The sequence below is a fragment of the Mirounga leonina genome, unplaced genomic scaffold (assembly GCF_011800145.1).
Source record: "Mirounga leonina isolate KUSES-001 unplaced genomic scaffold, KU_Mleo_1.0 Mir_171, whole genome shotgun sequence".
Lineage (NCBI taxonomy): Eukaryota > Metazoa > Chordata > Mammalia > Carnivora > Phocidae > Mirounga > Mirounga leonina.
In genome coordinates this window covers 5065806-5078283 of record NW_023270436.1, presented here as the reverse complement: position 1 = coordinate 5078283, position 12478 = coordinate 5065806, and the positions used below count along the sequence as shown (strand labels likewise).

The window sequence follows — 12478 nt, the reverse complement described above, 5'->3', positions numbered from 1 at the left end:
AACCGGGGCCTGGGGGCGGGCTTGGGGGCGGGGCCTGCGAAAGGGCGGGGCGGGGCCAATTTAGAGGCGGGAGCGAAGCCTGAGGCCGCAGGGGAGGCCTGAATTTAAGCCCTGAGTGGTTCGCACGTGGTGTGGCTGAGTCTCTAAATCTGGGTCATCTGCTAATACTAATTTAGTTACTTGGGAGTGGGACTGTTTTGTCACCTTTTGAAATATAACCCCGCCCCCATTGCAAACTTCTTCCCTCTTGTTTTTTGTTCATTTGCACTTTTTGATATTCCTATAAGAGACATAATTAGTTGTGTAGTAAAAAGGCACAAATGTTTCCATTACAGGGACAGAAGCACTAAGAGAAGAAAGCATCTATTAGGCCCGGGCTTTAAACTCTCATTACCATATCACATTGTCTGTAGCGCACTTGGAAACAATGTATTTTCTGGATCCTGTAATTATCTTGCATATGGAACAGTTCTATTGGCAGCATTTTTTTTCTGTTAAAAGCATTAATTTGGGGCGCCTGGGTGGCTCAGTTGGTTAAGCGACTGCCTTCGGCTCAGGTCATGATCCTGGAGTCCCAGGATCGAGTCCCGCATCGGGCTCCCTGCTCGGCAGGGAGTCTGCTTCTCCCTCTGACCCTCCTCCCTCTCATGCTCTCTGTCTCTCATTCTCTCTCTCTCAAATAAATAAATAAATAAAATCTTAAAAAAAAAAGCATTAATTTGTTAAGGGCAGACATTTAAAATATATTACCAAAAAAAAAAAAAGAAAGAAAGAAAAAGGTGAAGGCATTAGGATTTTAGAATTTTAGAACCTAGAACGAGACCTGGCTGCAGAGTAGATAAGTAGTTATTGAATATAGGAAGGAATGAAGAATGTGATTGCATTATCTTCCCTCCTGCCCCCAAAAAACAAAAGCAAAAACAAATCTCCATACACACACACACAGGTGGTGCATGAGAGGATTTAGGTAGTGAATGTATGAACATGTTTATAAAGATATATATTAAATGGATTTTGTGGGGGAAAACATAATTAGCATATCAAACCTCTGGTTCCGTAGCTTTTATAGCTTAGGATGATAGTGGTCTGCAGTTTTCCCCTTGAATATCTTTATTTAAATAAATAAAAAGTGTGCCCATTTTAAAATTAAGTAGGTAATAGTACATTCTCCTATATTTTCTCCTAAAATATTATATACCAAAGGATTATCTCCAGAAAATATAATGAGAAAGACCTCTCATAAATATGTTGAAAAAAGAAACCAATCACAAAAGAGCATACTGTGTGATCTCATGTACATCATGTTCAAAAACAGGCAAAATGAATTCCCTAAATTTTGGAGGGGAAATAGTGAGTGGGAGAGGATAAAGGGAGTTTTCCCCAGGGGCTGGTAAGTGGGCCTGGGTGCTGGCTACCTCATGTGTTGTTTGTTTAAACTCATAAAAAGGCACCTTATGATTTGGGTATTTTTCTGTTTGTACGCTATACTTCAGTAAAAAAAAAGTTTTCTTAAAAAATAAGAACTTACGGGGAGCCTGGGTGGCTCAGTCGGTTAAGCATCTGCCTTCAGCTCAGGTCATGGTCCCTGAGTCCTGGGATCAAGTCCGACATTGGGCTCCCTGCTCAGCGGGGAGCCTGCTTCCCCCTCTCACGCTCCCTCTAGTGCTCCCTGTCAAATAAATAAAATCTTAAAAAAAAAAACCCTTAAAATATGTGGTCAATAAATATATGAAAACTTCACCAGGAATCCAGAGAAAGTGTAAGTTCAAAAGTAAGATACAATTTTTCACTCTTTGGATTGGCAAAGGTTAAGTTTTATTTCCCTGGCCCTCTCAGAAAAAATGTCTGGTTGGTCACGGTTTGCTTTAGGCCCTTGTGTTGCATTTGGTTAATGATGGCTCTTCAGTCCTTTAAAATCAATCATCCTCCTTCACTTTTTATACCATTTACTTATTGAAGAAACTGGGTCGTCTGCCCTGTAGAAGGCTCCACGTTCTGGATTTGACTGGAGGCTTCTCCTCATTTACTCCTCCATCCCCCCTATTTCCTGTAAACAGTCGGGTTAGATGTAGAGGTTAGATCGGGTGAGGGTTCAAAGTGTTTTGGCAAGAATCCATCGTAAGTGGCTCAGGTACTTCCTGCTAGTAGGGTAGGGCGCGCCCGGTCAGGACAGCGTGGCCTCTCCATTTCAAGTCACCGTCTTGGTTTCAGTCTCTTGCTGCCCGGCTCCTGCATCTATCATTTCACGAACGGGGTGCAACATGATTCTCTAACTCTCTCGCGCCCTCCTTTTTTAACCAGCTGGACCTCATCTTCAGAAAACTTTCCCTCCTCACCTGTTCTGTGATGCTGAATTACAGTTCGTTCAGGAAGGGCAGGAGGGATGCTCGCTGCTTCCCCTTCATTTCCAAATTTCAGAATGGATGAATGGATGGGCTGGGGCCCTTGCCATCGCCAACGGTGGCCAAGGATTGGGGACCGTTATAAACTCCGTGACACGTTTGTATCTGGTTCTCCAATCAGTTAAGGTCATTATCCTTGCTGAGGCCGTTGCAAGTTTTAGGGGCACGGGCTGCTTTTTACCGAAAAGTCAAAAATAAAAATTAGTATATATTTTTTAAAGGTTAACCCCCCCCCCACACACACACACTCAGTGGGGCGGGGAGACAAAGCAGCCTCCGGCCTCCGCGGCCCCTCGCAGGGACGCTGCCGGGGACGTTGCGGGGGTCGCTGGCCGGGACCCCGCGTCCGGGGGCGGGGCGAGGCGTGGGCAGGGCCGCCGCGGCTTTGCGCGCGGGGCGGGGCAGGTGGCGCTGCGACGGCGGCGGCGGCGGCGGCGGCCGACAGAGGCGCGGCGCGCAGCCCCCCGAGCGCGCCAACGCGGTCCCCGCCGGAGCCGCGGCGTCCCCGGGGCGGCCCTCAGCCCCGCTCGCGACCCCGCATCCCGCCGGCCCCAGGATGGGCGCGCGCGCCTCGGGCGGGCCCCGGGCCCGGGCCGGGCTCCTGCTGCTTCTGCTGCTCCTCGGGCTGCTGGCCCCGGGCGCGCAGGGGGCGCGGGGCCGCGGCGGCACCGAGAAGAACAGCTACCGCCGCACGGTCCACACCTTCTCGCAGAGCGTCAGCAGCCTGTTCGGCGAGGACAACGTGCGCGCCGCTCAGAAGGTGGGCGCCGGGCTCGAGCCTGCGGTCACCTTGCCCCGGCCTCCGCGCACCTGGCGCCGGGGGCCGGCCTGGGCCGTGCGCGGCAGGCGGGGGTGGGGGGGGGGGGGGAGGGGGGAGGGGGGAGGCCGGCCTGCGCCCCGGGGCCTGCCGCCTGCGGGCCCCCGCCCCCGCGCCAGGCCGTGGTCGGGCCCCGCGGCCGCTGCCCGCGCACGGCGGGGGCGCGGGGCCTCGGGCGCGCTCTGCTCCGCGCCCGGCGCTTCTCCTTGGACCTTGCCCGCTAGCGCGGCGCGGGCGGGGCGGCCCCTGGGCTGCGCTGACGCCCGCCGCGCCTCTCATTCATTCATTCAGCGCGTTTGGAGGAGCACCTACTATGAGCCAGGCGCCGCGCGGGCTGCCCAGGGGGCGCCCAGCCCGCTCCCCAGCAACCCCGCATTTCTGCTAGCCTCCCACCGACCCACTTCCCCTGAGCACCTTAGGCCCTCCTCCTCCTGCTTTGAGGCTAGTTAGGCCTTTTTCTTTTTTTTTTTTAACTTGACAAGAAAAGAAAGGGGAGTAGTGCAGTCTGCTCTGTTGCTTTGGCAACCTGGCCCAGAAGCTCTCCTGAGTTCCTACTGTGTGCCGCCCTTTGATCTGGAGTGTTTTTATTTTGGAGCTTTTATCAACCTGCAGACCCCTGTAGGTTGAGCGCCCAGGAGGAGCGCGGGAACTTCTCCCCACACCCTGTCTGCCCTCTGGAGCCTGGTGGGACGGGCTTCGTTTGGGGCCAAGTCCGCTGAGAAAGGGGAAGTGAATGAGGGACAGTTGCCTGCGGTAATGTGGTTCCCTGAGCGCAGCCCTTGCTGTTCCTCCTGTTAAAATCTTTGCGCTAAGCTAGCCCTGGGGTTTGGGAACTCAAGTTCTGGCCCTACCACTTACAAGCCGGCTGGCTTTGCACCAGTGGCTTCATTTCTTTGAGCCTCAGTTTCTTTATCCTTTAAAAGGGGTTAATCATAATATCCCCTTCATTATGAGGTGGTAATTAGGAATCGTTGGTACCTTCCTGGCCCAGAGTAATGGCTGAATCAGTATCAGCTACATCCTGGCCAAGGTGCAAATCCATATTGCTTTTAGCCCTGTTGGAAGGACTTTCAGGGTGAAAAAAAAGTTTTCTGGTGCTTGAGATGGAGGGGGGAAAAAATTAAAACCCAAATCAGATTGGCTGGATATTCTTATTGGGTGAAATGAAAAGATTAATTTAGTAGGAAAAAGGTGACTTCTGACTGTCCTCTCCTATGGGTGTGCAGACACTTGTGGAGGTGGTGGGTTCTGCGGGGAGAAGATCACTTTGTAAGTGGCATGACCCAACACCTGAGTGCAAAAAGATTCTCATCCTGTCTGCCTGGGCATCAATGGTGTGAGCAAGGTGCCATTGTTCTTGAATGATTTGAAGGCAAAAATCTTTTGTTTTGGAGCAAAAATTTTGAAAGTCTGATTTGTGCAGGTGTAAGCACGGCAACTCATGTTTCGGCAGATGGTCCTAGGTGAGAATCTAAGTTCTATGGGCATGAAATACAGAATGATACTTAAGGGCCTAAGCTCTGGGCTATTGATACAACAAGACAGCTCTATTCTGGCAAAGAACCTGGGAATCTCAAGGTCAGAATTCTTCCTGGGGTAAACCAGGGTTTGTGCCTTCAATAGGGATAATACAACTGTTATTTGCTTGAAATGTGCTGAGTGCTTTTGTAGCTAAAGTAACTCAATTCTTAGAACAACCCTATGAGTAGGTACTGTTAATGTGTTCATGTTATAGGTAGGGAAACTGAGGCACAGAGTGGCCTCAGTCAAACTGAGTGCCAGAGCCGGGAATTGAACCCAGGCAGAGTGCGCCTGGAGTCCGCACTGGTACCTTCCCAGGTCTTCTTGCCTCATGACCCTTTCTGGTTCCCCCCATCAATGCAGCATCTAGAATGAGGCTGACCTGACATTTCCTGCTGCATGTAGCCCAGACTGGCCAGGCTTGGGGGAGGCTGTTTTGTTACTCTTAATTAAACAAAAACTGGGTCTGCTGGCAACTGTAGTTTTCAGCATGCCTGGGGTTACTAATTGGAGCCAGACCGGCTTGGTGGGTTTGAAGTTTGAGGGTATTTAAAGACACACCCCATATTCTAATCTAGGCCACGACTAGAATAAACCCGTGATGTTCTGGTTTGGAGCATGGGCCTTGCTGTCCAGCAGACATGGGTCGGAATCCCTAGCTCTGTGATCGTGGGCCAGTTGTTTGACCTCTCTGTCTCATTTGCACAGGGGAGATGAACTAGAGGTTGAATGCAATTAGCCACACTGTACAATACTAGGTACTGAATAAGCATTTAGTAAATGGTAGAAGATATTTATTATATAAGAAACAGGTTCATCTGGTAGGAGAGTGATCAACTCATTTATTTTTTAAAAACTATTAAGCAACTTGTACATGAGTGTTCATAGTGCTTTGCATATGAGCCAAAAAGTGGAAACAACCCAAATGTTTATCAGCTAATAATGGATAAGCTGCGGCCTGTGCAAGCAGGGAATATTATCCAGCCATAAAAAGGAATAAAGCACTTGGATGAAACTTGAAAAACAAATGAAAGGAGCCAGACACCAAGGGCCACAAGTTGTATGATTCCATTTGTATGAAATATCCAGAGCAAGCAAATCCGTAGAGCCTGAAAGTAGGTAAAATGGTTGCTAAGGGGAGGGGGGAATAGGGAGTGACTGCTTAATTGGAGAGGGGGTTTCTTTTTGGGGCAATGAAAATGTTTTGGAACTAGGTAGAGATCGCACAACAGTGTGAGTGTACTAAATGCCCCTGAACTGTGCACTTTAAAATGGCTAATTTTATGCTGTGTGTATTTTACAACAATTTTTAAAAATTTCTTAAGCACCTATTATATGAGCACAAGCCAGACAAAATGGCCCCTCCTGTGGACCTTTCATGGGACAGGCGATAGATAAGTCAGATACATAAAACAAGATTATTTCCGAGTAATAAATGCCGTAACAGAAATAAGAGAAGATGATGTAATCATAATGAAGAAGAATCTTTGTTTAAGTTTAGTATGTGTCTGCACTGTTATAAGAGAGAGGCTCTGTGATGACCTTCCCTGTTTTACAGATGAGGACAGCAAGGCATGGAAAGGTTGGATCTCTTGTCCCCAGTCTAGCTAATCAGAGGGAGAGGGCTGGGCATGCCTACACTTGTAACCTCTGCAGAATTGGAAATACGTGGAATAGAGTGAGCTGAATGAGAAAGGAGGTGGAGGGACCGAGCATGCCAGGCAAAGGGAACAACGGGAGCAAAGGCCCTGCGGTGGGAATGGGTTTGGTGTATGAGGGCCAGGGAGGGCCAGTTGTAGGGCTGTGACAGACTGAGCAAGGAACAGAGGGAGACAGCCATGTCAGGCAGGACCTAGGGCTTAACAAAACAGGCTCAATAGTGATGCAATAAAGGCCTTTTGGGGAGCCAGGAGAAAGGGGTGGAGTGCCCTGCCTGGAGGCATTGGGCAGGGGGTGGAGGAAGGGGCATGAGTTGGGTCTGGGAAAGATGGGTTGGCAGGAAGGAAAGGGCTGGGACAGGTTGGAGCACGGTTCACAGGTTGGCTGCATTGGGGTGTAGATCTTGGGGAGCACAGGGAAAAATTATAGCTGGACTCACATGGTGGGAACGTCTGAATGCTAAGCTGAGAGCTGGTGTTTTTTTCTTATCCCTTTGCTTTTTAGTTTTTGTGTGTGTGTGTGTGTTTTTAAGAAGCTTAACATTTAAAGTTTTGTTGTTGTTGTTGTTGTTGTTTTTTAAATAAGGCCACAGTTGCATGGAATGCCATTTCAAATAGTTCAAAAGTTAAGAAAAAGAAATCTGCTTGCTACCTCTGACCCCATCTCTATTCTCCTTCCCAGAGCAGCTAGATATTCTGAGCATACAGATAGATCCTGCCTCTTCATGGGTTTTCTGTTTGTTTTTCATTATGCATGCTGTTGCACTCTCCCCCCTCCCCCTCCCCCTTTTTTAATTAATGAGTTTTGGAGACCAGATCTTATTGGTACATAAAGCTTTTTTTTTTTTTTTAAAGATTTTATTTATTCATTTGAGACACAGAGATACAGAGACAGAGAGAGCATGAGCAGGGAGAGAGGCAGAGAGAGGAGAATCAGGCTCCTCGCTCAGCCAGGAGCCTGATGTGGGGCTCGATCCCAGGACCCTGGGATCATGACCTGAGCCGAAGGCAGACGCTTAACCAACTGAGCCATCCAGGCGCCCCGGTACATAAAGCTTTGATTCCTTCTTTTTGGAGGGCTGCAAAAAGCAAACTATCATTCAGGATGTACCATAATTTAACCCACCCCTACTAGTCGATATTTTGTTAGCTTCCCATCTTTTGCCCCTCCAAACCTAGCTGCAATAAAGGTCTCCATATGGAGATTGTTGTGTGTGCACATAGGTTCATCTGCAGACTGTTAGAAATGGGATTGCTGAGTCAAAGGGTCTGTGCATTTATAAATTTTTAAATTGAATTCTACTTGGTGTTCTTTTCTGCATGAGAAGTATAAAGCATAGTGAATCATTATACCCTGAACGCATCCATGTCACCAGCATGCGATCTGGAAATGGATTGTCCCAGGCCCTCTACCCCTCAACCCAAGACAACCATTCTCCTGACTTTGACAACATAAATTAGTTTTGTCTTTACACCCAGTTCTAATTCCATATACACTTAAGAAAAAAAACGATTTTATGTATTTATTTGAGAGAGAGAGAAAGAGAGCACGAGCAGGGGGAAAGGGAGAAGCAGATTTCCAACTAAGCAGGGAGCCTGACACGGGACTCGATCCTAGGACTCCAAGATCATGACCTGAGCTGAAGGCAGACTCTTAACCGACTGAGCCACCAGGCACCCCATATACACTTTTAATACCAAGAGAGAATGCTGGATTGTTTTCCAAAGAATGATGCGTTTCCACTCCTCCCAGACATGTGAAGGCTGACTTCCAACCTTCTCCAACGAAGTGTGTCATTAAATTTTTGGTTTTATTATCTTTGAGATAGGTGGTCTTTTCACTTATTCAAAATCCACTGGCGTTTTTTTTTCTGGAAACTGCCTTTTGTTTTCTTTGCCATTTTTCTATTGAGTTCTTGGTCTTTTGTTTTTGTTTTTTAAGAGGCTTGCATTGTTAGCTGTTTGCAAGAAAGTATTTTGAGCAAAATAACTCTGACACTTTCCAGTCTTTTTTTCCCACCCCATGGAACAGCTTTACAGAGGTGTAACTGACATTACACTTCAAGAGACTACCTATTTAAAATGGGGTGAAAGTATCCAAAAGTGGACAAGTTGATACATTTTGATGTATGTGTAGGTCTGTGAAAACATCACCACAATCAAAATGTTTCCTCTAACTTGTTACTTTGAAAAATTTTGAAGTACAGAGCAGTTGAAAGAACAGCTTAGAACAGCTAGAAACTCCTCACCTGGCCCACTGATGGTTCACATTTTCCCCAAACTTGTTTTTCTCTTTTTCTTTGCACACACCACACACACATGCACACGCACACAAATGCATACATGCTCCCATGTGCACATGCACAGGCTTGTTTTTTTCTTCACAGAAACATTTGAAAGTGAGTTGCAGGTGTTAGGACACTTTCTCCCTACAGAACCACAATACTATTGTCCACGCCTCCAGAAAAAACCTTACATTTAGTACAATAAAAACTCATCATATACAGTCTATATTTACATTTCCTTTACAGCTTATGCGTAATCATGAAAATCTAATGCATAATCAGGCATTGCTTACTGCATTTAGTTTTCACATCTCCTTAGTGTCCTTTACTTTGTCAAAGTTCCCTCAGTTTCTTGGAGGGGTGGGTGTGGAGAGCTTTTCTGACATTGACATTTTTTTTTTTTAAGATTTTATTTATTCATTTGAGACACAGAGATATATATAGAGAGAGAGCATGAGCAGTGGGAAAAGCTGAGGGAGAGGGAGAAGCAGACTCCCCGCCGAGCCAGGAGCCAGATGTGGGGCTCAATCCCAGGACCCTGGGATCATGACCTGAGCCGAAGGCAGACGCTTAACCATCTGAGCCACCCAGGCGCCCCCTGACATTGACATTTTTGAACAGCACAGACCAATTGCCTTTTCTTCCCCCTTGTTTTGGTAACAGCTCTAGGGAGCTATAATTCAGGTACCATACCCTTCGGTCATGGAGAGTTCAGCGGTTTTGAGTATATTCAGAGAGCTGTACGGCCGTCACCACAATCGATTTCAGAACATCCTCTTCACCCCAGAAAGAAACCCTGCACCCATTAGCTGTCATTCCCCTTCCCCCATCCCTAGACAACCCCTAATCTGCATTCTGGCTCTGTAGACTTGCCTATTCTGGACGTTTCATACAAAGGGAATCACACAGTGTAACTGGCCATCAAGATTCATCCATGGTGTGACCTGCATCAGAACCTCATCCCTTCTTATGACTTTTTATTTATTCATCAGTTGATGGATATTGGGTTGTTTCCGCTTTTTGGCTACTATGAATAATGCTACTGTGAACATTCACATACGAGTTTTTTGGTTTTGTTTTGTTTTTGTTTTTTTTTTTTTGAGAGAGAGAGAGCGCACAGGCAGGGGGAGCAGTAGGTAGAGGGAGAGGGAGAAGAAGGGGGCCCAATGCAGGACTCGATCCCAGGACCCTGGGAGCACGATCCGAGCCAAAGGCAGATGCTGAACCGACTGAGCCACCCAGGTGGCCCCATGTACAAGTTTTTATGTAACATATGTTTTCAACATTTGGGGTGTATAAGTAGGAGTGGAATTGCTGGGTCACATGGTAACTGACATTTCAAGCAACCATTGTATAGACGCACCATTTTGGATTCCCAGCAGCAGCATATGAGGATCCCCATTTCTCTACATTCTTGCCAACACTTGTCATTGTCCTTTTGGTTATAGCCATCGGAGTAAGGCCGAAATGGTATCTCACTGTGGTCTTGACAGACCACTCTTTTCTTTTTTTTTTGAGATTTTATTTTTAAGTTATCTCTACCCCCAACCTGGGGCTTGAACTCACAACCCCGAGATCGAGAGTCGCAGTTCCACTGACTGAGCCAGCCAGGTGCCCCCAGACCAGTCGTTTCTTGAAATGTCCTGCAGTGTGTGTTGTCTGTTCCTTCGCTGTTGCATAAGGGCACATGTACATATCTGGCAAGAATTCTACCGAAGGGGTCTGTGTGTTTGCCCTGGAGGCACATCAGGGTGCCTTTCCCCTTTGTGACTCATTTGTGATCTCTGTGTATGTCCCGGTATTTTTCGTTCATGCAGTCTTTGCAGGTGGTGTGTCCTTCACATGCTCGGGCAAACTTGAAAACAGAAATGTCATTCCTTCTCTGACTTGCTCATCAAGACACATTTGCTGATTTTCCTTGGAGTCAGTTTGCATGAGCCAGAGGGTGACAGGGGTGAGATTGGGATGCAGGACGCCGCCCGGAGGTGGGTGTCCAGGCTTCTCTGCCGCAAGAAGAGGGATAATGAAATCCTGGCTTGAGTAATTTTGTCCCTTCCTCGGGGACAGCTGCGGGCCTCCCGAGTCTGTTCACCTGATTCTCCCTTGTTCTAACTTTTCATCCCGAACATTGTACAACCTGCACCAAGGGAGAAAGAATCTTGTAATGAACCCTACACCTAACACCCATGGCTTCTGTTTATCAACCTTCTGCCATTCCTGTTACGTTTATCCCCTTGCCAAAAACGACATTTAACCTGCAATAATATCTTAAAGCCAATCCAAGACATATTAGTTAACCTGAGAATACTTTAGTCTGTATCTTTTTTACTTATTTATTTATTTTTAAGATTTTTATTTATTTATTTGACAGAGAGAGAGACAGCGAGAGAGGGAACACAAGCAATGGGGTGGGAGGGGGAGAAGCAGGCTTACCACCGAGCAGGGAGCCCAATGCGGGGCTCGATCCCAGCACCCTGGGATCATGACCCGAGCCGAAAGCAGATACCCAACGACTGAGACACCCAGGTGCCCCTTAGTCTTTCTTTAACAAACAACAAAAACATGACCACAAAACACGCGGCTCATGGCAATATTCTGTAGTGACTAACCCCAGTCCATTTTCTAGTTTTTCAACGGACTCGAAAGGTGTCCTGACAAAATTGCTTCCTTTGCAATGGGATCCAAACGAAGTTTACCTTGCATTTAACCAATGTGTCTGTTAAGGCACCCTTTAAAAAAAATATCTTTCCTTTAAGGGGTGCCAGGCTGGCTGAGTCGGTGGACCATGCGATTCTTGATCTCGGGTTGTGAGTTCGAGTCCCATGGTGGGCGTAGGGATGACTTTAAAAAAAATCTTTAAAAATAGGTATAACTTTATTTTTTTAAGAACAGTTTTAGATTTATAGAAAAACTGAGAGGATGGTACAGAATCCCCTCATACCTTGCAGCCAGATTCCCCTGTTGGGAACGTCCTACATTCTTATAGCACATTTGTTGTGTGAATGAACCAGTATTGATAGATTATTAGTAGCTCAGAGTCCATGCTTTCTTTCGATGTCCTTGGTTTTTACCCCACATCCTTTTGTGTCCGAGGATCGCATCCAGGACAGCGCACTGGATCTAGCTGTCCTCGAGCTGGGACATCTCTTGGCCTCTCCTTGGTGGAGGCCACCTGGGCAGTTTGCAGGAGCCCCGGTCAAGGATTCTGCAAGACACCCGTCAGCTCTGATGGGTCTGAGGTTTTTCTCGTGTGGGTTTGAGTGGAAGACACATCAAGGGCACAGACTCTCGGCCTGATTCAAGTGGCCTTAGTTTGAAGGGCTCTTTCCCTCTCACTGCTTCTTGTGTCCCCTGTGGCTTCTGTGGTGGGCAAGCCGGGCCCTCTTCCTGAGGTGAGTCCACGTCCACACTGGGCAGGTGCAGCGCTCTGGGCTCCGGGCTGCGGTATAACCCCTGTAGGAGTGGCTCGGGGCTGCCTGAACAGGGCCACACAGTGCAGCTCCAGCAGTAGGAATTTACTAGAAATCCGAGACCACAGTGTTGACAGGTCATTTCTGCCGAGGCCTCTCTCCTTGATGTGCACACGTGTTGTCACGTGGCCCTCCCTCTCTGTGTGTCTGTGTCCTGATCTCTTCTTCTTATAAGGACATGGGTCCCATTGGGTTAGGGCCCACCCTAGTGACCTGGTTTTACCTTCCTTACCTCTCTGAAGACCCTATCGTTAACTCCGGTCACGTTCTGGGGTCCTGGGGATTCAGGCTTCAAGGTAGGGGTTTAGGGAGAACACAGTTCATC

General features: G+C 47.6%; 1 protein-coding gene across 1 annotated transcript in view; it reads left to right on the top strand.

Annotated features, from left to right (window-relative positions):
• The first annotated feature begins 2927 nt into the window (after positions 1-2927).
• BRI3BP (BRI3 binding protein) overlaps positions 2928-12478 on the top strand; it is a 29127-nt gene continuing 19576 nt past the window's right edge. The window contains exon 1 of the mRNA XM_035016822.1: positions 2928-3162. Coding sequence (XP_034872713.1) covers positions 2959-3162 — 204 coding nt within the window. The 5' untranslated portion in view covers positions 2928-2958. The remainder of the gene's footprint in view (positions 3163-12478) is intronic.